The sequence below is a fragment of the Eumetopias jubatus genome, unplaced genomic scaffold (genome assembly GCF_037043125.1).
Source record: "Eumetopias jubatus isolate StellerSeaLion01/CBP00866 unplaced genomic scaffold, mEumJub1_p1.0 scaffold_17, whole genome shotgun sequence".
NCBI lineage: Eukaryota > Metazoa > Chordata > Mammalia > Carnivora > Otariidae > Eumetopias > Eumetopias jubatus.
The window spans coordinates 12,055,685-12,081,820 of NW_028274823.1; the positions used below are offsets into that span (position 1 = coordinate 12,055,685).

At 39.8% G+C, this 26,136-nt stretch overlaps 1 protein-coding gene and 1 pseudogene across 7 annotated transcripts in view; one reads left to right on the plus strand and one right to left on the minus strand.

Annotated features, from left to right (window-relative positions):
* Nucleotides 1-631: 631 nt before the first annotated feature.
* Nucleotides 632-26,136, plus strand: part of MCMBP (minichromosome maintenance complex binding protein) — a 50,092-nt gene continuing 24,587 nt past the window's right edge. For all 7 annotated transcript variants that reach the window (XR_015767095.1, XM_028121831.1, XM_028121832.1 and 4 more), the window contains exons 1-5: nt 632-963; nt 19,850-19,935; nt 20,579-20,719; nt 20,870-20,911; nt 22,865-22,966. Coding sequence is in view for 6 of the 7 variants with exons in the window: in XM_028121831.1 (XP_027977632.1) it covers nt 906-963; nt 19,850-19,935; nt 20,579-20,719; nt 20,870-20,911; nt 22,865-22,966 (429 nt within the window). In the remaining variant the exon portion in view is untranslated. The remainder of the gene's footprint in view (nt 964-19,849; nt 19,936-20,578; nt 20,720-20,869; nt 20,912-22,864; nt 22,967-26,136) is intronic.
* On the minus strand, nt 17,260-17,850 carry LOC114223096 (large ribosomal subunit protein eL13 pseudogene; annotated as a pseudogene).

Consider the following 26,136-nt stretch of genomic DNA (forward strand, 5'->3'; position numbering starts at 1 on the left):
TGGCTGTTTCCAGCTTCCAGGCAGAGGCAGACCAGGTATGTTTTCAGGTATGAGCTTGCCTCTCAATTAGGAACTGGTCCTCTAACCGAGTGCTGGAGATGACAGCAAAGGGCGTTTGGGGTTTTTCACAGTGCCCCTTATCTAAATGCATACCTCCTTCAGTGGGATAAGACTTTATGCAGCTGAGGGAAAGTCACTGCATGGGTTTCAGGCAGGGCTCCAGAGAAAGGAGCAAAAAAAACAAAAACAGAAACAAAACAAAACCAGCACCAAAAGAAGGTGGGTGGATTCCAAGGGCTGTTTCACCCACTAATTTTGCCCAGATATGACCACAAGCTGTCCTTGGGCTTAGGCTTTCAGGATGCTGCGGTCTCTGACCTGGGCAAGGTCTCCTACCACGAATTAATAAACCGGACATCGGCAGCTCCCTCCTTCACACTTGCACAGCGTGATAAACTGCAACACGCCAACCTTTGCCACCACGCCAGTCTCCCCGAAGCCCTGTACGCCCTGCCTTTTGCCCATCTCCAAGATGGCGGCCGCTCCGCCCCGCCCCCGCATGAGCGGACCCGCCCCTCCTCCCGCCCGCGGGGCCGCGCCGCGCGCTCCCGGCGCCCCTCCCCGCGCGAGCTCCACCCAGGTCGCAGGCAGCGCGGTCGGCGGCGCCTATTTCCCGCCATTGTGCGAAGTGGAGGTTGGGGGCCCGCACGCGGCGCCTGCCCGTGGCCAGCTGCTCCTCGGCTGTCGCCGCCACAGCCGCCGTTCCCTGAAGCGTGGGGAGGCCGGGCGGCCCGCGCCCCGAGGCTCGTCGTGCGTGGGAGGGCGCGGGCGACCAGCGGCCGAGCCCCCGAGGAGGAGCCGCGGCGCGGGACGCCGGGCCGCGCCGGCCCCGGCCCGTCGGCGAGATGCCCTGCGGGGAGGATTGGCTCAGCCACCCGCTCGGGATCGTGCAAGGCTTCTTCGGTGAGTGGCGGCGCCGGGGGCGGGCCGCCGAGTTTGCCGAGCCCGGGGCCCGGCCCCGCCGCGCGGCCCCACGCGGGGCTCCCCCGAAGGCTCTCGCGGCCGGCCGGGCCTGCGCGGGCGGCGCCGAGGCACCCCGGTGCGGGTGCCCATGCCCGGGCCCGGGCCGCGGCTTCCCCCGCCGGCCGCAGGTGCCTCCCACCTGCCCGATTCGCGATTCGCGAACGGCCAAGGTTACGCGGCTAGGAGCCGGCGGTCGGCCGTGATTGCCGGCCTCGCTCCCCTCCGTGGCGCACCGGGGGCCAGCGCCCCCCGTGCGGCGGTTCGCGGAGGGGTCCTCGAGCCCTCGGGGACCCGCTGAGACGGGGCGAGGAAAAGCACTTTGCCTACGGGGAGCCTGCAGGATATTTCAAAACTTCCGGTGTGTCGGGGGAGTGCTCGCTCGGAGCAGAAGTTGGCTCTAACTACTGCATTACACACATCCTCCCTTTTCGAGATAAGATTGGGTATAAGAGCTTAATTTTTCTCTTGGGATGACTTTAAAACCTGCCTGGTAGACGTCTCCTCTCGTGCCACAGCTAGCAAAAAATGTGGAACTACTCAGCTGAGCTCCTACGTAGAAGAGCTGAGAATGCTGCAGGCAAGCTTAGTAAATTGTAGTGCAGTTTATTTGTAAATGCTACTTTCCAGTTAAGCGTCCGTGAGGGCAAATTTAGGCTTGTGTGCGGTTAACTGGTCATTTTGGTCCCCCTCCCCCCATTTTTAACTTAGGAGTGGTGGAGGCAAACCAGGAATCACTTTGATTGTTGCACCTGGAGATAACTTAGCGTTGTAGGAGGGGCCTTAGCTCATTTGAAAACACCGTGGGATATTGGTGAGAACGGCTAATGAGAAGCTAAATAGTCTCCAGCAGCCAAAATCAGTGGCGTAAACTCCATGTATTTCTTGTAGGAGGGACTCAGCGACTCTATTCATTTTCCCTATAATTTGAACTAGTTTAGTTTTCTGGTTTCCCAGGCCGAAACTAGAAGCAGCAAATCAGAAGAAGGCGTGGGTAGGCATCCGGATTGTAGTCCGTGAACACTGACAACCTGATAAAAAAGAAATCTAAAACGATGTGTATGTATATTTTTAAAAAGTCAAAAAAAAAAAAACCCACTATATTCATAGGGTGTTTTGAGGAAGGGGCACATTTACCTCCACTACATCCTAGTAATTGATGTTCACAAAGAATACTGGAGCCCATAATTGATGTCTAAAATAATGGCCCCGAAATGTGGCCTGAAGATTAAACTGCACAGTTGGTGGGTGTAGATGCGTAGGTACTTTTTAGGGAAAATCGTCAAAAGTAAAAAGTTTTGGTGCTTAAGGGCAAAGTTCCAGTTACGGATATTTAGAAAATTTATTTATGAGAAATACCCCGTACCTTAGTCTTGAAGGATACATGAGATGATTTTATATTTGATGTAGTTTTGAAAGTATTTGTCAGATTTTGCGTCCTGAGTGTATGATCCCAAGGGGCACAACTGTTTATAGTACAGAAAGGGTATGTTTGGGTATAAAATGCTGGCTTTATGATATTTTGTAAATTTTGTAAATTGTGGGCACCTGGACCTTGTTGATTGTGTTTCCCCACAGGGTGTCTTCTTTTCCCATATAGATTGTGTTACAGATTAGAAAATAACACTGCTTTGTAGTCAATGAATATTTTTTTTTGGTAGAAGCTCTTCTGAAATACATATTTTTACTGTATTTTTTATCACCGTGAATATGTTGAAAACCTTTATAATAACAGCATTATAGGTATGTTTCTCTGAGATGTAAGTCAAGTGTTAAACTTGTAGACTTTCTTCGGTTTTGTAGTAAATTGTTTTAAATTGATTTTTCACCCAGATAGAGAAATGTCCCTTGTGGTTTATGGGGCCTTTCTTGGCTCCACCCCTACCTAGCTCTCAGATCTCATCATTGCATTCCCTCTCCTATTGAACCCTTTTTCAGTTCTTTGATTTTGAACCTTGCCACTAGGCCTTTCTGCATCAGCTGTTTCCTTTGCCTGGTCCCCTCCTTGTACTTTCCTGGCTAACTTTTACTTTTCTTTCGGGAACGTAAGTTAGGTACTTCCTGCTTCGATCACTACAGGATCCTGTGTCCTGCAAAGGACACATGTGTTAACTTTAAAAATAAAACTGCCAGTTACTTTACTAGTAAAAATGGTTTTTTTGGGAAATAACAGAGAAATTGCAATTTGGGACTTGCAAGCTATGGCAAACCTTAGACAAGTCCCACAAAGGAGAGGAACTTTATTTTACAGAGAAGAAGTTGGGATGGATTATTTTTGAAGGAAAGCCCATTGGAGAAAAGCAGTTGAGGGTGATGCTGGTTTCTCAATGGCGGAGTTGTAGGGATAGTAGACTTGTGGGAGATGCAATGTACATCTCACCCTGTTGGGGCCTGTAATTGATGATGCTTTCCTGTTGAAGATTCTTCTTGTTAGGGGTCTGTAATTGATAGTTCTTCTTGTAATTGTCATTGGGTGGTACAGCTCCCCTTTTAAGCTTCCCCTTCTAGCATCCCAGGTCCACTTTATTTATTTTTCTTAATTTTTAAAAAAAGATTTTATTTGCCAGAGAGAGAGGGAGCACAAGCAGAGGGAGTGCAGGCAGAGGGAGAAGCAGGCTCCCCGCTGAGCAAGGAGCCCGATGTAGGACTCCATCCCAGGAACCTGAGCCGAAGGCAGATGCTTAATGACTGAGCCACCAAGGCATCCCTTTTTTCTTAATTTATTTTTAAATATTTTATTTATTAGCGCTTGTGCATGCGTGAGCAGTAGGAGGGGCAGAGGGAGAAGCAGACTCCCCGCTGAGCAGGGAGCCCAATGCGGGGTTCCATCCCAGGACCCCGGGATTATGACCCGAGTCAAAGGCAGATGCTTAACCAACTGAGCCACCCAGGCGCCCCCCCACCCCCCAGGTCCACTTCAGTGAGGTTTCCCTTTAGTAATTTTCACATAATACAAAGCAAGTTATTGAAAGAACTTGTTTCCTGGGTTCCTTTTGCTACATTTTTTACTCAGGGAATTCAGGGCCTGTATCTGACTTATTCACCAGTGTATCCTCATTGCCTGTAATACACCTTGTACATTAAAAATGCTCAGTGAGTATGTGCTGAATAGAGGCAGTGAAAAGACTGATTAATCAATTAGAAATGGTGTGAATTGGGCTGGTTACTGTGACCACAAGTCTCAGACTTGGGACAGTCCTGGTGGACCTCAAGTGATTTCAGAGGATTCATGATCCTACCAGGTATGACTTATTTTCACATGCAAGTCCTAATTCTGTCTTTGTCATTCAGATAGGAAACTTTGAAATTCGGTGAGTGACCAATCATAACTACAAGGGTCATAATTCATCTTTGTGAATCAATCTGTATTTTCATTTTGTATTTGCCATATTACAATTGTTCATATGTAAATTTTTTCCTGTAAGCCTTCATAAAATATCTTTAATGTTTCCCCTGGAGTTCCTAAAAAATTTTATGTACAGGACATTGTGATCCAAAGGCTTAAATTATGATTTAGAAATACTTTAGTTCAACATATCCTTGTCGGTCTCTGTTATGTGCACAGTGCTTAGTTCCTACAGTGATGTTCATTTAGTGATCCACATCACATCACTTCCTTTAAACAAAGGCAGGAATCTTAAAAAAAAAAAATGCTTTTTTCTCTTAATCATTTAATATTTAAAATAAATTTTCTTTACTTGAATTAATAACTACTGTTAATTTTGGAAAAGGAACGCATATTGACTCTGATTTCTTTCACTCTTTTCTCTTTAGATTGTTGGTTGGGTCAAGATCATTATTATTGGTTATATTCAAGGTACTTTGGTTGTATCTAACAACTAGACTAGCTCATGCAAAAGGCAGTGGTGTATGGAGGAGGGTAGGGAGTATTTGATCACGAGCATTTTATTGATCTGTTTTTTAAGGATTTATTTGAGAGAGAAACAGTGCAAGCCAGGGGGAGGGGCAGAGAGAGTCCCAAGCCGACTCAGCACTGAGCACAGAGGCATGGGACTCAATCCCAGGACCCAAGATCACGGCCTGAGCCGAAACAGTGAGTCAGATGCCCAACCGACTTCGCTACCCAGGTGCCCTTGATCACTAGTATTTTAGAGAATTTAAAGCAATAATAAAATTGACTAAAAGTCAGTCTGCTTTTTTATTGTCACCAGGATTCTAGACAATTTGTCACCTTTTGTTTGTACCCGCCCTAGATCTCTCCCATCCTGATCTTGGTAGGTCGCTGAAAAAAGGCATTTGTTATAAGGCTGTAGAACCCAAAGATAGGGAGGGTGTCTTGGCGTCCCAAGAGACGAATCAGGAACTGGAAAGATAGCAAGAATCTAAGCAACTCTTGTCAGTTTTTTCCCTTAGGCCACATTCATCTCTGTACATGAATTTAATTATCTCTACTCCACAACTCCCAAATTCACTTGTTCTCAGTTCCACACTGGGTAGCAGCTTTATCTTAATCCCAGGTGCTAGGGCTAGAGAATCTGATTGGCCCAGCATGGAGTCGGGAGTCCACGCATGCACCAACAGCTGTGGCCAGGGCATAGAGTTATGTAGGACAGTCCTGACCATTGAGGCCCACACCTCAACAGTGGGGCAAGTTCTCTGAGAAGAATGGGTTGGGCACCTGCGGCAAAATGTATAAATATGTATATATGAATTTTTAGGTTATTAAATAATAACTTGCACATTGTTCTAAAAAATAGCACAGTGGTATTAAATAATGAGTAAAAGGATGCTCTTTCCCCACAGAGGTAACCACTTTTGTTTCTGCTTTTAGTGCCTTTATTTATTTTTAAGATATTATTTGTTTTAGAGAGAGTGAGAGCACAAGTGGGAAGGGCAGAGGGGGAGAACCTTAAGCAGACTCTGAGCTGAGTGCGGAGCCTGATTCAGGGCTTGGTCTCAGGGCCCTGATACTGTGACCAAGCCAAAACCAAGAGTTGGATGCTTAACCGACTGGGCCACCCAGGTGCCCCTTTGTCTTTATTTTTACAGATTTTATTATTGAGATATAACTCACATAACATGAAATTAACCGTTTAGAAATGTACAATTCACTATCATTTTCATCTCCCCAAAAAGAAATCCTGTGCCAGTTAGCTAATCACTTCCAATTGCTCCCTCCTCCATTCTCTGGCAATTAGTCTACTTCTGTTTGTGATTTACCTATTCTGGACATTCATGTAAATGGAATAATACTGTGGACTTCTGTATCTGGCTTTTCACTTAGCATAATATTTTCAAGGTTCAACCATGTAGTAGCATATATCAGTACTTTATTCCTTTCTTTGATTGAAAATAATATTCCATTGCGTGGATATACCACAGTTTGTTTATCCATTCATTCATGGATTGGCCCTTGATTGTTTCCACTTTTTGGTTATTGTGAATAGTGCTGCTGTAAACATCCGTGTGCAAATTTTTGTGTGAATGTACGTTTTCAGTTCTCTTGGTAACATACCTAGGAATGGGCTTCCTGGGTCATATGGTAATTTTATGTTTAATTCTTTGCCAAACTGTTGTCCAAAGGGCTGTACCATTTTAAATTTTCACCAGTAATTTGTGAGGTTTACAGTTTCTTAAATCTGTTTAATGCTTGTTATTTTCTGTTTTGTTATAGGCATCCTAGTGGGTGTGAAGTGGTAACTCCTTGGTTTGCATTTCCCTAATGACTAATAATAGCATCTTCTAATATGCGTGTTGGCCATTTGTATATCTTCTCTGGAGAAATGTGTATTCAAATCCTTTGCAAATTTTTTAATTGGGTTTTTGTCTTTATTGTTGAGATGCGAGTTCTTTGTATATTCTGCATACTAGACTTGTCAGATATATATTATTTGTAAATATTTTTTACCGTTTTTTTGGATTGTCTTCACTTTCTTGGTAGTGTCTATATAAGTTTTTAAATTTTTTGTGCATAATACACTATAATTTATGTAAAGGACAGAAAACAACAGAAAAACTTTCAACATTTTACTTGTATAAGTTTTTAATTTTGACAAAGTCAGATTTATCCAGTTTATCTCTTTTCCCTTTGATTGCCATATTTAAGAACCCATTGTCTAATGCCAAGTCGTAAAAATTTATACTTGTGTTCTAACAGTTTTGTAGCTTGAGCTCTTTGATTTATTTTGAATTAATTTTTGTATAAGGTATGAGATAGGGATCCAAATTCATTCTTTTGCATGTGGATAGTTGTCCCCGTATCATTTGGTTTTGGTTTATTTTTTACTCTTGCCAGTTTATTATAAAGGATATTATAAAGTATACAGATGAACAGCCAGATGAAGAGGGACATAGGGTGAAATCTGGAATGGTACCTCATGCTTCTATCTCCAGGGTACTGGGGTATGTTAGCTACCTCCCAGCAGTGGATGCAGTCATCAACCTGGAAGCTCTTGCACTATTTGTTGAAAAGACTATTCTCCCCTCAGTGAATGGTTTTGACACCTTTGTCAAAAAATCACTGGACCATAGGTGTGTTGCTTTATTTCTGAACTCTCAGTTCCATTCTGTTGGTCTGTGTGTTCATCCTTTTGCCAGTACCATGTTGTTTTGATTACTGTAGCTTTTCAGTAACTTTTTAAATCAGGAAATGTGAGCCTTTCAACTTTGTTCCTCTTTGATGTGGTTTTGACTCTTCAGAGCCCCTTGCATTTCCATATAAATTTAGAATCAGATCGCCCATTTCTGCAAAAAGACAGCATTTTGGTAGAAATTGCATTGAATCTGTAGTGCTTTTAATAATAGAGAATAGTTAAGATTACAGACTCTAGAGGCAGACTGTTTAATCAGGACCATACCCTGGGTATTTGGCTCCCTGGATCATTTTTTTTAAATACCTCCCTTTTTACTACAGAATTATTTTCAGTAATAATCATTAAATGAAGCCATATACAATTCTTAAGGTATTCTATATTTCAAAATAGTTCTGGACATTGCTTCTATCACCTTCTTCTGTCCTGTTCCCCCATTTTTGAATATTTTTTTGTTCAGTTCCACTGTGTTGATCATGTTTCATGTTAGTGAGTACCACACAGGAGATGTGAAGATTTTTGTTTTAATTGTATAATGAATTCTTTGAATAAAAATAACTTCCCAAGTTCCTGCAGTACAAAAAAGAAACAATTGTCTGAAAATTAATAAGTGAATTCTAATAGAACAAACAACTGCAAAAGACATGTTAGGCAGTTACCAAATTGTGCCACTGATGTTTATGTATTTTCTTGATTCATTCTTTAGTTACAAAGCAAATAACTGAGAAGAATACATTTCAGTATTAAATCTGTTATTCAAATTCAGTGAAATATTTCATGTATGAGGTAAAATTGGCACTTACACCTCTCATTTCACACTTTTATATATTAAACACAACTAAACACTCCCAAGTTACCTCAAAGAAGATAGAATTGAATATTCAAGTTTTGTTCCTTCATCTTTATAATCACTGTGTTGTTTATTTAAAATCTGTTGTATGCATGTGGGACTCTAGATTGCCACACAGGGTTGGGGGATACTAAGTGCCCCTAAGCAAGTTTGGACTGTTCTGGACCATTTAAGATTCACTGTCCAAACAAATGCACTTAACTGAGTCTTTGTTGGGACTAACTGACATTTTGACAATATTGAGTCTTTCTATCCATGAATGTGGAATATTTCCCCATTTATGTGGTTCTTTAATTTCTTTCATCAGAGTTTTATAGTTTTCCTCATACAGATCTTGTACATATTTGTTAAGATTTATACATAAGAATTTCCATTTGGGCAATGCCAACGTGAGTGGTATTGTGTTTTTAATTTCAAGTTCCACTTGTTCATTGATAGCATGTAGGAATATGATTGACTTGTGTATATTAACCTTGCATTTTGCAGTCTTGCTATAATCGCCTACTAGTTCCATGAGGGTTTTTTTGTGGATTCCTTTTGGGTTTTCTACATAGAAACATGTCATCTGCGAACAGACACATTTATTTTTTCCTTCTCTGTCAGGATACCTTTTATTTCCTTTTGTCTTATTGCATTAGTTACGACTTCTAGAAGTGTTGAAAGGGAGTGGTGAGAGGGACATCCTTGCTTTGTTCCTATCTTAGTGGGAAGCTTCTGGTTTTTCACTTGTTTTTAATTCTTCGATTGCTTTCCTTTTGAATGTAAAGGCATATTCTAAAATTACTTCTTCCCTCCAGCAACTTTAGATACTATTTCAGGGTTTCTATTTCATAAGATGAGAAAATTAGTGTCTATACAACCTTCCATTGCTTCTGTCTAGTTTGTGTCATTGTGCATTACCGAAGTTACAACACTTTAGTGCTTTATCTGATCGTATTATAAAGGTTAAAAACCAGTGAATAGCATTTACAGTATTATGATTGTATAATTGCTTTCCCTGCAGGACCTGCTAGTGTGTTTGGACCAGTAGGGAAGGAAGTGTAATCCTCTCATTAAATTATTTTGCTTTAAGGACAGTGTTTCAAGAATCAAGGTCAAATGGTTTCTCTTAGACTTCAGAGTTTACTATCAAGCTGTAATTTATAATTTTTCATGATAAAATAGGTTTTGCACTTTATCAAATACCTAGTTTTCTATCCCCTGAGATGGTTATATTTTTCTTTTAATCTTGTTTTTAAGATTTTATTTTTTTGACAGGGGTAGGGAGTGCGTGCGGAGGTGGGGGAGGGGCAGGGCGGGGGAGGAGCAGGCTCCCTGCTGAGGAGGGGGCCTGATGCGGGGCTTGATCCCAGCACTGGGATCATGACCCGAACCCAACGCAGACATTTAACTCACTGAGACACCCAGGTGGCCCTTTTCTTTAAACTTTTAATGTCCTAGATTACACTCAAAGATTTTCTGATAATAAACTATTTTTGTATTATTGGGATGAGTACTGCTTGGTCTGAGTTTTTTTTTTTTTTTTGAATACTCCATTGGATTCAGTTAACAGTTTATGTAGGATTTATGCATCTTTATCTTTTGTGAACTTTACTTCAAAGTGTGAAATTATCTGGATTTGGGACTTCATGGGATTGAGAGGAAGGATCAGCAGTTTTTTTTTCTCTCATATTGATATTAGACATACAGTGTTCTTTGGCCAAATTGTAACAGTATGAACTCTGCCAATCTTGTGGCAGTTTTGGCACTTTATATTTTCAAAATATATCCATTTCTGGATTCCTGGGTGGCTCAGTCAGTTAAGCGTCTGCCTTCTGCCCAGATCGTGATCCCAGGGTCTTGGGATTGAGTCCCACATCGGGCTCTCTGCTCAGCGGGCAGTCCGCTTCTCCCTCTGCCTCCCTGCCCCGCACCCCCTCACCCCGTGCTCGGTTGCACACTCTCGCACACACGCGCAAAAAATAAACTTTTTAGAAAATGTATTCATTTACCCTGAATTTTCAAATATGTTAGTTTATAACTCATAATATTTCACACAGTTTTTAATATTTCTGTTATCTATATAGCATTTCCCCTTTTTTCATTTTGTTCTACAGTTATTTCTTTTAGTATTGTGTTCTGTTTGTATCTTGTTTTTATTTATTTGTATGATTCTTTTGGATTTTGTTTTTATCCTGAACAGGCTTTCCAGAAAATTTGCCCGTCTTAATGTTTTCTATTAGTGTTTTTGTTCTCCATTTCACTGGTGTTTGTCCTTTATTGTTTTTCTTATTCTTTGGATTTGCTCTATTCTCTTTTTCTAGCTTCTTAAGTTGAATACTAATAAGCTCATCCATTTCCATTCTTTCTTGGTACTTGATTAATGTATTCAAACCTGTAAGTTTCTCTTTGAACACTACCTTAGTAATGCGCAAGCATTAACCCTTGTAGCTTTCTTTGTTATCCATCTGGGAGAATTTCATAATTACCCCTACAAATTCCTCTGTCAGGATTATTCATTAGTATGGGCTTCTTTGTTTAAAAAAAAAAAAATCATTGTAGGGGGCCCCTGGGTGGCTTAGTTGGCTAAGCGTCTGCCTTTGGCTCGGGTCAAGGTCTCAGGGTCCTGGGATCTAGTCCGGTGTAGAGCTCCCTTCTCAGCAGGGAGTCTGCTGTTTCCTCTCTGCGCACACTCTCTCGCTCTGAAACAAACAAATAATCATTGTAGACATAAGGGTGCTTATATGTTAAGCTTTCCTTTTGTCATGAGTTCTTGTCACATTTTGGACAGAGAATATACACCTGGCATCTATTGAGGTTTCCCCTCTGACTAGTACATAGAACTTTTTGTGAATGTCACACGTACTAAAGTGGTACCCTGAATATTTATATTTATTGGAGAGCTTATTGTCTTCATACCTACTGTATACTTACATTTGTGTTTTATGCTTGATAATATGTTTCTGAGAGGGCTGTGTTAAAAGTCTCTAATTGTGATTTCTGTTTAGTTTTTCTCTTTAGTTCTGAAAGTTGTTGCTTTATGTATTTTGAGGCAATGCTGTCAGATACATTATGCATTTTCTTGAGCAATACTGTGTTAAAACTTATATTTGTATTATTGCATTTCTTTTTCTTATTGAACGGAAATTTGGCATTTTCACCAAGTTATTCCAACATTTCATTCATACTATTTATTTACTGAGAACTATGATTTCTTTTTTTTTTTAACGATTTTTATTTATTTGAGAGAGAGAATGAGAGAGAGCACGAGAAGGAAGAGGGTCAGAGGGAGAAGCAGACTCCCTGCTGAGCAGGGAGCCTGATGTGGGACTCGATCCCGGGACTCCAGGATCATGACCTGAGCTGAAGGCAGTGGCTTAACCAACTGAGCCACCCAGGCACCCATGAGAACTATGATTTCTTTATGGATGTTCTTCAACTTGCCCTCTGAACTATTCCTCTAATTTGTGCCAGTTGCTTTTTAGGTTTGTTGTTTGTTATGCTTGGATTTTTTTTTTCCATTGCATTCATGAGTTAATTTTGTTTCTTGGACCTCGGGTCTTCCTCCTTAGTGGATTCTTCATTTTAAATTAAAAAATACATACTTTTAAAAGATTTATTTATTTTAGAGAGTGAGAGCACGAGCGGGAAGGGCCATGGGAGAGAGAATCTCAAGCAGACACCACAGTGAGTGTGGAGCCTGACACAGGGATCGATCCCAGGACCCTGAGATCACAACCTGAGCAGAAACCAAGAGACAAATGCTTAACTGACTGAGCCACCCAGGCGCCCCTTAAATTTAAAAATATTTTTAAGAACCGTTGTGTGAGAAGAGAAGAGATACATCACGCAATGATAAAAAACAGTTTGCCAAGAAGACATAAGTGTAAAAGCGTCTAACAGCAGAACGTTAGAATGCATGAAGTAAAAACTAATAGAACTGAAAAGAGAAGTAGAGAAATCTGTGTTGGAGATTTTACCACTTCTCTTTTAGTAGTCTACAGAACTAGCGAACAGAAAATAAGCAATCACAATCTGCCTCCCACAATCACATATAGAAAAACTGCACAACACCATCAACCAAGTATATCTAATTGCCATTTGTAGAATGCTCCACCAACATTAGCAGAATATTACATTTTTTCAAGTGTGCATGGAACATTCACCAAGATAAACCACACCCTGGATCATAAAAAAATTAATAGATCTTAAAGAGTTGAAATTATCAGGTATGTTCTCTGACCATAATGAAGTTAGATTAGAAATCAGTAACAGATGACAAGAAAATTGAAACTCGTGGAAATATTTCTAAACAATCCATGGATCAAGTCTCAAAGGGAATTTTAAAATATTTTGAACTAAATGAAAATGAAAACACAGCATATCAAAATTTGTGGGATTCAGCCAAAGATGTGCATTAAGTGCGCTTATTAGAAGAAAAGATCTCAAATCAATAATTTAAGCTTCTACCTTAAAACTAGAAATGAAGAGCAAAATAAACCCAAATCAAGTAGAAGGAACTACTACAGATAGGTCAGAAATGAACGAAATTGAGGGGCGCCTGGGTGGCTCAGTCAGTTAAGCGTCTGCCTTCAGCTCAGGTCGTGATCCCAGGATCCTGGGATCGAGCCCCGCATCGGGCTCCCTGCTCAGCGGGAAGCCTGCTTCTCCCTCTCCCACTCCCCCTGCTAGTGTTCCCTCTCTCGCTGTCTCTCTCTCTGTCAAATAAAATCTTAAAAAAAAAAAAAAAGAAATTGAAAAGAGAAGAAAAAAATGAATGAAACCCAAAGCTGTATTTTTTTTCACAAAAAGATCAATAAAATTCATAAGTTTATAGCTAGACTAGCAAAGGAAAAAAAAAAGAGGAAGACACAAATTACCAGTACCAGGAATGAAAAAGGAGATAACACCACAGACTGTATGGACATGGAAAGGATAATACAAGATAGTTCTGTGGACATAAGCTCAACAAGTTAACGGAGTAATTCCTCAAAAAAACCCACTGTATTTGTTTCCCTTTTTTACTGTAACAAATCACAAATTTGGTGGTTTAAAACAAAGTTGTTATCTTATAGTTCTGGAGGCCAGAATGCTGTCATCTTGCCGGGTTAAATCAAGTTGTCAGCAGGACTACGTTCCTTTCTGAAGGCTCTAGAGGAGAATCTTTTTCCTTGTCGTTTTCCAGCTTCTAGAGTCTGCCAGTGTTTCTCGGCTTATGGCCCCCTTCGAGTTCTTTTCTCATTACTGACTACTAGTTCTGTCTCACTTTTCCACATTAAGTGCCCTTATGATTATATTGGACCCACCTGGAAAATCTCCCTGTTTTAAGGTCCATTGATTATCAACTTTAATTCTGTCTTCTACCTAAATTCCCCCTTTGTCATGTAACATATTCACAGTTTCTGGGGATTAGGATGTGGCCATCTTTGGGGGGGGCATTATTCTGCCTACCACAATCACATGTTATCCACACTCACCCAAGATGAAATAGATACCCCTCCCCACCAATTCCCCTGTTCCCCTAAGAGCCTCTGTTCTAATTTTCATTTCTATGAATTTGCTGATTCTTGGTACCTCATGTAAGTGGAATCCTATAATATTTATCCTTTTGTGTCTAGATTATTTTACCTAGCATAATGTTTGTAACGTTCATCCTTGTTGCCCTCATTGTTTGACAGAGCACAAAGGTAATTCAATGGAAAAGGGTATTTTCAACAAAGATGTTGGAACAATTACTTATTTGCAAAAATGAACTTTAACCAAAAATCTCATGCCTTATACAAAAATTAACTCAACATGGGTCACAGATGTAAGTATAAAACCTAAGAACATAAAAGTTTTAGAAGTAAACAGAAGATCTTTGTCACTCAGGGTTTGGCAGTGAGTTTTTAGACATGCCTAAAACAAAACTTTGATAATCATCAAAACTAAAAACTTTTGTTCTGCAAAAACTACTTTTAGGAGAATGGAAAGATAAGCTGTTGACTAGAAGAATATATTTGAGACTCCTAGAGAAGACTTGTATCTAGAATATATAAAGAAAGCATGATGGTAATTAACCCAGTTGCAAAAAGAGCCAACATTAAATAGATGCTTCCCTAATTCATCATTAGCCACTAGGGAAATGCAAATTTGAACCATGATGAGATATTACACACCTATTAGAACAGCTAAAATTGGAAAACACAGTGACAGTACCAAATTCTGGCAAGGATACAAACAGCTGGATTTCTAGTGCAAGGTGGTACAGCCATTCTGGAAAACAATCTGGAAAGCAGAATCTTAAAAATTAAATCATACATTTACCATATATCTAAGTGTCCCATTCCTAGGTTTTTACCTAGAGAAATGAAAGCTTATGTTCTCTCAAAAACCTATGCACAAATGTTTATATTTGTTTTGTTCATAGTTAAACCTGGAGACGATTCAAATGTCCTTCAATGACTAAATGGAGAAACAAATTGTCATTCAGCTATACCATGGAATACTATTCAGCAATTAAACGAAATGAACCATTAATATACTCATGTGTTGGGATTCCCAGGATCACTTCTGTCTTTAGAGATTCACTAAAGGACTTACTGTGACTCCGTATATATTTGTATTCAAGGCTAAGATTTATAACCGCAGCATGGTAAAGATACACAGCTGGATCATAAGGGAAAAAGAGACAGATGGAGTCTGGAGGAATCCATGTGTAGGTTCCTTTATTCTCTCTCCCATGGGAGAATTCATAGATTGGAAGCCTCAGTTTTGTTAAGATGTCAGTTCTCAAATTAGTCTGTGGATTCAACACAACTCTTACCAAAATTTCAGCAGACTTTACACAGAAGTCAGTAAAGTCCTCAAAATTAGACATGTCGAGGATGAGAATAATCAAGACAGACTTGAAGTACGTAAGTACTTGATTTTAAGACTTAAGATCAAGCCATAGTGGTTAAGAGAGTATGACCATAGTATTAAGACAGCATAAAGACAGATCAGTGTAACATAATAGAGAATGTAGAAAGAGGCTAACGTAAGTACAGTGAATTGATTTTTTTGACACAAGTGCCAAAGCAATTCAATGCTAGAAAGAAAGTTAATGCTGGAACAAGTGGATCTTTTTGGAAGAAAATGAGCCTTGCCCCCCTATGTCACAATATAAACAAAAAGATTAATTTGGTGTCACAGACCTAAATGTAGAAAATAAAAAACCTAGGAGAATATCTTCATGACCTTGGGGTCTGTAACTATGAAAGAAAAACTTGGCAAATTGGACTTCATCGAAATGAAAAACTTTTCATCAAAGGACATACAAAAAGTATTAAAAATACAAATTAGGAGAAAATAATGTGCCCTACATATATATCTGACTTAAGACTTATGTCTAGAGTACACAAAAAATCATTGATGCCACAACAAACCCATTTTTAAAAAATGGGTGAAATTGTGAATAAGCACTTCACAAAAGAATTTATTGAAATGGTCAATAAACATGAAAGGTGTACAGTGTCATTAGGGAAATGCATATTAAGACCACAGTGATGTACCAGTATGTATCCAGCAGAATGACTAGGATTAAAAAGATTGACAAGATCAAATACTAGTGAGGTGGAACCAACCAGAAGCTTATACACTGTTGGTGAGGGCCTGTATATTCTTACTCAGTTCCCTTGACTCTTAAACTAGATCAAGATTGAGAGGAGTGGTGCTCAAATTCAGATGGCCAAGAATTCATAGCAAATATGATAAAGTGATATATGTGTGCTAATAAGCAGGATTCTTGGTTGCAAGTGACCCAACTTGGTCCTACTTAAACTCAAAATGATGAATACATTATCTTAGGTAATCGAATTCATGAGTGGGTTAGGTCAGGCTCTGAATTACAGCCAAATAATTAAACTGTGAAGTTAAGAATTCAAACAGGAATCTGCTTCTCTGTTTTTCTCTGGAATGGCTTAATTTCGAGACTGAACTTAGTCGTAGGGGCCACATGCAGCTTCCGGCACCGAGTGCTCTGTGTACCTGAGTATCTGGTAGTGCCATCCTTGTCCTTGGTTTATGTCTGGAATACGCTAATTCCTTATACCTCAGCATGTTTCAGGTCTACCCCTCTTTCAAGGCCCGGCTCAAGTACCACCTCCATCAGAAGCCCTCTCTGAGATTATTTGACTTGCATTCGTTTCTCTTCTTTGCTTTTAGCTGTTATTTGTTGTTCACCGCTTTTCTTTGCTTTAAGTTCTTCAGCTCTTGATAACCTTACTGAACCTAGTGGAGTGCCGGACACACTGTAGGCTTAATAAATAATGGACAGTTATTGCATGCTTGATTTTTTTAATTACCTGTTGCAGTCCTTTAATTGTCTAGCAGTACCAGATATTTGTAAGGTGGCCTTAGGAAAATCCTGTCTGTATACACGTACCTTACTGCCTCCCAGTCACTCTCTGATGGAGCTTCAGCATCTGTTAGGTGGCATGGTCATGTTTATTTGTTCGTTTTTACTTTTTCTTTCTTTTCTTTCTCTCCACCCATTGTGGGGTTTGAACTCTCCCTGAGATCAAAGTAACATGCCCCACCAGCTGAGCCGGCCAGCCAGCCAACCAGCCCCCCAAGCGTGTTCGTGTCCCTTACACAGATGCATCACAATAGCAGTGTTGGTGTGCTGTTGTGACTGTGTATCAGCCTTTTCTTTAATATCCATTTTCAGTGGAAGCAAAAACACCCATTCTTTTTTTTCTTTTCATCTAATTCAGTAATCATTTATTTGCACTCATCTAGTATAATAGTGGTTCTCAAACTTTAATGTGCATCAGAATCACTTAGAAGGCATTTTATTTGTCTTTATACTATTTTTTATCACAATTTGCCAGTGGCACTTTATTTTTTCTTCTCAACATCCTGTTCTGCAGCTTCCTTGGCCCTTTTTGCTTGCCCGGGCGCCAGAGCCGAGCATGGGCACGGGCCATGTGAACACTGGCCAGACGCTTGCAGTTCTCCATTGTGACTCCGGCTTTCTCCTTCTTGGAGACATTCCATGTAGGTATGACTGGTCCTGTCAGCTGGGTAGCCAATTTGAGGTCTTCAGCAGAGCTGTCTCCCTTCTTGGGGGCCAGGGGCTTCCTGGGAAGAGGATGGGCTTGGAGTAGTACTCCTGTAGCGCTGCGTGCTAGCCTGCAGGAACTCTGCGGACTTGTTCCACCTTGTTGGATCCACTGAGATTGCCGTCGTCTGTGCCACCTTCTTGTGGATGCCAGCCACTCATAACTCTTTTGAGCTGAAGCCCCTGCCAGCTTGCACTTTAGTGTAATGCCTCACGGTGGGGCATCTCAGTGTGCCCTGGGGTCCAGACAGGGCCCAGGTGGATCTGTGGATCTTCCGTGCTGGCTGGCTGAACTATGTGACCATGCACCATTGCCAGTCCTTGTGGAAGTGGGACTTCGGGGTCATGCCATTCTGGCTGGGTGCCATGGCTGCTCCAAGGGGAGGGGACAGCCAGTGGAAAGGGACTGGCACTGCAAAGCCACTTAGTAGGCATTTTAAAACATGAATTGCTAGGCCTCACCTCCAGAATTTCTGATTTGGTGTGTGTCTGTGATGGGCTGAAAAATTTGCATTTTTAACACCTACTCAGGTGATTCTAATGCTGGTGGTCAAGGAAACACACTTTGAGGACCAGTTTCCTAGTGAATTTAACCCTCATTCCACATCAGAATCACCTGAGGAATTTATTTCCCCCCTCCATTTTCAGAACTGGACTTTGCTCAATTATGTAAAAGTGTTTGGAAGCCCTGCTAATAAGCATGGTGTTAGTGGGATTTTATGAGTATTTCTAACAAATAGAGACAGTTGCTTTACTTCACATCTACATAGCACCTAGTGATGAATATAAATGGATGTGGTTTGCTGGTTCTCCCAAAATAGGTATGCCTAATTCTGGCAGTAATTTACTTTGGTCTTGGCCAATTCCCATAATTTTTTTTCCCCAAAGGCTTGGTTTTCTTACCCTTTTTTTTTTTTTTTAAGGTTTTGTTTTTAAGTAATCTATACACCCAACGTGCAGCTTGAATTTACAGCCCTGGGATTAAGAGTCACATGCCTCTACCAGCTGAGCCAGCCAGGTGCCCCAGTTTTCTTATCCTTAACATGACATTAAAAACACCTTTCTCATCGTTTTGCAGTTATCATTGTAAGAGTTGTCAATGGATGCTAAATCTGGGGATTGGGGCAAGATCCATAAAAATTTTTGCTTGATCTTGAAGTGTCTGCTGCAGATTACTTAATAGTTGCAAAGGGGGAAAAAGTAACTGTACTGTCAAGAGACTGGCTATCATTTTGACTGGGTGATTAAAGTGAACATCATCAGGGGCACCTGGGTGGCTCAGTCGTTAAGCGTCTGCCTTCAGCTCAGGTCATGGTCCCAGGGTCCTGGGATCGAGCCTCATGTCTGACTCCCTGTTCAGTGGGGAGCCTGCTTCTCCCTCTCCCACTCCCCCTGCTTGTGTTCCCCCTCTCTCTGTGTCTCTCTCTGTCAAATAAATAAATAAAATTCTTAAAAAAAAAAAACATCATCAGTGAGGGGAAGGTGGACATCGTGTCTCTAGATGGTACCATTACAGGGACGCAGCATCACTAATGGAACAGCCTGACTGATAGTGCACAACTGCAATCTAATCATAAGTGAACATCAGACAAACCCAAAGTGAGGAGCATTCTATATTTTTTTTATAGTTTTTGTTTTCCTCTTAAATATGTCATAAAACACAGATAAAGATTGAGGGACTGTTCCAGATTAAAGGGACATGATAGCTAAGAGCAGTATGTGATCCTAGACTGGTTCCTGTACTAAAGAGGAAAAAGTGCAGTCAGGGTTAGTGGTGGGATATGGTGACAGGTTAGATAAAAAGTATGGTATCAGTTTTGAGTTTCCTGAGGTTGGTAACAGTACTGTTATGTAAGATAACCTCTTGGTTCTTAGGAAACACGCACTGAAATACTGAAAGGCAAAAGTATATGGTGTGTGTAACAATCTCAAATGGGTCAGGAAAATATATATAAGGGACGAGATAAAGCACATGGAGCAAAGATACAGGTATTCTTTGTACTATTCATTTGATTTTTTTGAAAGTTTGAAATTATCCCCAAATTGGAAAAAAAAAATTTTTAGAGCACCTTCTTTTCATTTCAGGGTAGTTATAAAGAAAAAAAAATCTGTATAAAAATGTTTTCAGAGCATTGTGCTTTGTCCAAGTAGCTTCATATCTCATTCTGTGGATATTCTCAACTAGGTTGCTGGCTTCTGAGGGCCCTGCACGAGGCCAGCGTTGCCCTGCATTGTAATAGGCACCCCCTCTTAGCAGGGCGGCTTCCTGAGTGCCCAGTGTGGCCGCGCTCCACTAGAATGTCACCTGACCCTAGTCTGTTGTTAGGCGTTGTGCCTTTAGCTCTGAAAAGTATATTTTTCTTTCAGCCCAAAATGGAGTTAATTCTGACTGGGAGAAGAAAGTAATTGAATATTTTAAGGAAAAGCTGAAGGAAAATAACGCTCCTAAATGGGTAAGTTTATTGCTATTTGCAGGGGAGAGGGTTGGGCCGACTTTCAGTTTCTCTCAGTAGAGTCGTAATCCACATAAAATTTTGGGATATGTGCTTCTGAAGCGAGCACTAAAATTTAAAACTATATACATTAATGTGTACTGTCTTCTGCTTTAAGTGCATATGTATTGAAAGATTTTGCCCTCTTCAGTTGAAATTTAAATTCAAGCAATTCAGTGCTTCTGTGTTGTGCCTCTAGGTGGCAGTAATTGACCATGTTACTTTCTAGGACCAAAAAAAAAAATCAGTGGTTGTGAGAGTCCCAGATATCTTTGTTTTATTCCCTTCATTTAAAGAGAATTGGCATGTACTAGTTTTAAGAGAAGAGCTCAACAAAGCAAATGAGTTTCTGCTACTTGAGAAGTATTCTTAAGGAAGAGCATCCTTTTGCATTAGAGTCAGATGTCATGATACAAACTTGGAAGAACATAAAAAATACTTTCGTGCTCAGCACTTTTGTTGTGTTGATTGTTGAGATCACTGGCTTCCTAATGGGGCTTGGTGTGTGTGTGTGTTTCGGGGGGTGGTTCTGGATATATAGTCTCTGTATATGTGCTTAACATTTTACAGATAAGAGTATTTTATTGACTTGTTTTCCTTTAAGGTACCATCACTGAATGAAGTTCCCCTTCATTATTTGAAACCTAACAGTTTTGTGAAGTTTCGTTGCATGATTCAGGATATGTTTGACCCTGAGTTTTACATGGGAGTTTATGAAACGGTTAACCGAAACACAAAAGCACGTGTATGTATTGCTTTTCTTCATGAAAATTTCTGTTTATAATTATTGGTATTAATTTTATTAATATAAACAAACACTCTCCTTGTGTTGTTTATGGTGGTTTTGATTCAGATATACTGATATGATGCTGTTATCCTTTGTTTTGGATCATAGGTCCTTCATTTTGGAAAATACAGAGATGTAGCAGAGTGTGGGGTATGTATCCTTAAGATATATAAAATATTTTAATAAGAATTTCTTCTTAAGCAGTGAATTTCTTTTGGTTGATCTTACGTGTATTTTGTGTGTAAATAAGTTCTAAGAAGTCGTGAAATGTTTTATTTACCTTTTATTTAAGTTTCTCTGGTATGTTTTTGATCTTTTAAAAATCTCTTAGAAGGTTGAGTATTGTAAATAACAAAATAACTCCTTTGTTTTCCTTCTATCTGTATACTTGCTTTCAAAATCAGAGGTTATGATAAATTCTTTAAAAGTGGAAGATTAACTTAGGGCTTAATACTTAATTAAATTTCATTAAATCCTGCCGCCTTTTCCTAGGAAGAAAAAAGTTTTTAATAAATTTAAACTTTCTTTGATAAAGAGAGGTAATGGAAACTTACGTATCAGTAATGGGAAAGGCAAGAAGGCAGAGGACACTAGATATAATTATGGTTGTGAAAGGGATAGTCTTGAGGTAGAAACTTACTAGAAAAGCAGTTATAAAGGAACTACAGTATATCTGCATTTTTTAAAATTGGTTTTTCATGCGGTTCTACTGAAACTGATGGTAATTGTCAATTTTGGGGGGGAAAAAACAAGTATCACAGGTGGGGATTGATCAGGCTGGTGTTTAAGTAGAAAGGTGGCACCAGCTGAGTTACCTTCCTTCTGGGTCTAGTTCTCTGCTTTGGTGATCCAGATTCTTAATTTAATCAGATTATCTGGAGCTTTTTACGTTCTGGGAGTCTGACTCCCGCTTACCCAAACCTCAAGAGATTGATTTATAAGCCGTAATACCACACCTTAATTCACAATAGAAGCTGTGCCTGATTAAGTGTTCTAGTTCAGGGCCAATCTGGACGGGAAAACAGCCCTAATTTGGAAGGTTGCTGCAAAGATTATATTAAACAAAAATGTAACTTCCTGTAATTATTTAGGGGGACTTGTGAAAGATGGATTTGCTCATCTTAACACATGATGAACTTGAGGTCTCCCAATGTCTTTTTTCTTTGAGAGTGTTTCTATAAAGTAAAATGTGGTGCCAAGTCTAATGAGTCAACTTTATAAATACTTGCTGTGTCCCTTGTTTGAGGAGCCCTAAGTCATATTAGCCTAATCTATCAATACACAGTAATGTATTATCACCATAGGCTAGCAATCTCAGCATCTGGAAATAGGAAAATAGGTGAGTCTGTCCATGTGTGACACTGCTGAAGGCCAAGAGTTTGTGTTGTGTTGCTAAAGATCATAAGTAAAAGCACCAAACCAGGAAAACTTTGGGCCTGGAAAGAAAGAAAGAAAGAAACACATAGAAAGCCCTGTTTGTGTATATACTAGCTCAGGCTGAGACTTGATGTCTCTTGGGTCTTCCCCCCTCCCCCCACAAGGTGGAATATACATTTTATTTTACTTTTAAGAGATTTTTTTGTAATGTATGTACTAAAAGTAGTATATCCTTATTAAGGTAATATTTTAATATTACATTTTGGGTTCTTTCTAACTCTTAGGACTTTCTCAGTATATTTGAAATGGAGAACATTCCTTTTCTAGGGAATAATATCTGACTCAAATCTCCTATCAGAGTTACTGCTAATAAATATTTCATTAAGTTCCTATTTTATAGGCTGATACTGATGTGGTCTATGAAAGAGACAGTGCTTTGTCTTTGAAAAAATTAATAAAGTATCCTGTTTATTAAAATATTTAATTTTGTAACAGGGTGCTGTGTATTATGGACTTGAGGGAAGGTAGTATATTGATGGTTGCATGTGAAATGATTTTATGTCCATTTTCCTTTTTATAAAATGAGTTTGGATTTGGTATTTGCTTGTTAATTCTTAACGTGAAATATTTACTATAGTTTTGTAAAAACATGAATATGTGGTTTGCTAATTAAAATTTTTGTTTTTCTTAATAAAATTTTAAATATACTTTTTGTATATATTACAGCCTCAACAAGAAGTTGATTTAAACTCCCCACGAACTACCACTTTGGAAAGACAGACTTTCTATTGTGTCCCAGTGCCTGGGGAATCTACATGGGTAAAAGAAATATCCTTTATCTGAAGTTTCTTCTGTGTTGAGTGATTCCTGATTATTTTCTTAATTGAAGAAACCACAATTAAATTTAGAGTTTTTAGAAACTTAGTCTTTTTACACCAATGAAGTTAGCTGGAAAAAAATTGTTCTTCATTTACAGAGGTTGGCTTTATTTTAATGAAGTGTTTTTGGTTTGTCCTAAACAAGAAAGGTTATAAAACAACCCAAGTATGCATCGTTGAGAAATGATAAAATTGTGGTACATTCCTATAGTGAAGTACTGTTAAAAAGATTGAGGTGGACTTAAAGGTACTAAAAAAGAGAGCACCATAATTAAATAAAAACTTAGTTTCAAATTAGAACTAATTCTGGATTTCTTAAGGGAAAACAACATGTTGGCTCCTTTGAGAGATGTTGAAACATCTTGGTGTCCTTTTTATTTTTTTTTTAATTTTATTTTTTTAGGCATAGTTCACACATACCTGAGATGCATAGATTTTAAGGGTGCACTTCAGTGGACAAATGCACACCCATTTAATTTACATCCGTAAAAGTAAAGAACTTGTGCCAGAAAGTTTCCTTGTGTCTTTTTCTAGGCACCTCACTCTCCTTTTGTAACCACTGTCCTGATTTCTTTCACTGTAGCTTCATTTTACCTTTTCTGTGTGCCAAAAAATGGAATCATACAGTCTTTTGTGTCTGATATTTGTTCTCCATAACACATTTGAGATTCATTCTTGGTGTGTGTGTGTAAGTTGCTCGTTCCTTTTTATTGCTGATTTTATTTGTTTATATCTTTTCCACTTGACGAGCATTTGGGTTGTTTCCAGTTTGGGGGCTGGCATTTTGTTAGAAGATTTTTAGCTAGGTTTTTTAAGTTTTTTCTGTGCATCAGTTGTGATAAGTTGTATCTTTAAAGGAATTGTTTCAAAATCATTTAGTCTCAGTTATTGAATTTATGTCAGTAACAAAGCTTTTCATAATATTTCCTTATTTTCCTTTTCATGTCTGGGGGATATCTAGCAGTGATCTCTCTTCATTTCCAGTAATGTTAATTAATTTTTCTTTTATTCTTGATCAGTGTTGGTGGTTTGTCGAAGAACCAACTGTTTAATTTTCTGTTTTCTATCTCATTGATTTCTGCTCTTACTTCCTTTTATGCTAGTTTGGCTTTAATTTTTCTCTGGCTTCACAAAGTGGATGCTCAGATCATTAATTTCAAATCTTCCCTTTCTTGTATTATCATTGAAGGCTATACATTTCTTTCTAATCACTGCTTTGATTGCATTCCACAGACTTTGATTTGTTTTCACCATCATTCAACTCAAAATATTTTCTCCTTTTCCTTGTGATTTCTTCTTTGTTCCTTTATCTTTACAACAGTTTACTTCCATTCATCCCCCTCATTCTTTGTGCTGCTGTTGTCATACACTTCATTTGTACTTAAACTGTAGAGCCCACAATATATTATCCTGTTTGCCTTTTTTTTTTTAAAGTATTTATTTATTTATTTGACAGAAAGACAGCAAGAGAGGGAACACAAGCAGGGGGAGTGGGAGAGGGAGAAGCAGGCTTCCCGCGGAGCAGGGAGCCCGATGCGGGGCTTGATCCCAGGACCCTGGGCCTGGGATCATGACCCGAGTGGAAGGCAGACGCTTAATGGCTGAGCCACCCAGGCACCCCTCCTGTTTGCTTTAAACGTTTGTCTTCTTGGGGCGCCTGGGTGGCTCAGTTGTTAAGCGTCTGCCTTCCACTCGGGTCATGATCCCAGGGTCCTGGGATCAAGCCCCTCCTCGGGCTCCCTGCTCGGTGGGAAGCCTGCTTCTCCCTCTCTGCCGCTCCCCCCTGCCTTTGTGCAAGCATGCTCGCTCCCTCTCTGTCTCTCTCTCTCTCTGTCAAATAAAATCTGAGAAAGGGGGCACCTGGATGGCTCAGTCGGTTGGGTTGGGCATCTGCCTTCGGCTCAGGTTGTGGTCCCGGGGTCCTGGGATTGAGCCCCACATCGGGCTCCCTGCTCAGCAGGGGGCGGGGCCTGCTTCTCCCTCTCCCTGCCACTCCCTCTACTTGTACTCTCTCTCCCTCAAAGAAAGAAATAAATTCTTTAAAAAAAAATCATTAAAAAAAAAATGAACATTTGTCTTTTATGTAAATTAAGAAATGATGAAAAAGTTTCTTTTTATGTGTTTGTGGTATGTACATTTCTAGCTCATTGTTCCTTTTTTTTATGGAGTCATTTTACTAAGCTTTTTTTTAAAGTACAGATCTGTTGGTGATGAATTTTTTCAGCTTTGGTTCAACTAAAAATGTCTTTATTTCACCTCTATTTTTGAAGAAAGTTTTTGCTGGTTATAGAATTTTGGATTGACAGCTCTTCCCTCCCCAGCACTCTAGTGGTCTTGTTCCATTGTCTTCTGGGCCTCCATTGCCTTTTTTTTTTTTTTTTTTTTTTTTTTAAGATAGAGTGAGTGTAGGGAGGGGCAGAGAGAGAATCTTGAGGCGGCCCCATGGTGGGTATGGAGCCCAATGCATGGCTCAATCCCCGACCCTGAGATCATGATCTGAGCCGAAATTGAGAGTCAGATGGTCAACCAGTTGTGCCACCTACGTGCCCTTGGCCCCCATTGCTTTTTGATGAAATGGTAGCCATCATTTTACTGTATCCTTGTGTGTAACATCTTTGATTTTTCTCCGGCTACTTCTGATGTTCTCTCTTTCTCTCTGTGGTTTTCAGCAGTTTGACTGTGATGTGGCTGGGTGTGGGTATTTTTGTGTTTATCTCGTTTGGATATTTTTGAGGTTTTGGATCTGTGGACTGGTATTTTTCAGATTTCAGCTTTATTTCTTCAAATGTTTTTCTGTCCCAGTCTCTTGTCATTGTCTCATTTTCTGGGGGTTCAGTCACATAATCATTAGGTGTTACTGTCCTCCAGGTGACTGAGATTCCGGGGTTTTTTTGTTTTGTTTTCCATTTCAGATATCTTATTTTTCAGTTCTTGATTTTTCATTGTTCCCATTTCCCTGCTAACATTCCTCATCTTTGACTCATCTATCTGTTTTTAAGATTTTAAGTGTTTATTTGAGAGAGAGAGAGAGAGTGAGCACGAGCATTGGAGAGGGGCAGAGGGAGAGGGAGAAGCAGACTCCCTGCTGAGCAGGGAGCCTAAGGTGGGACTCCATCCCAG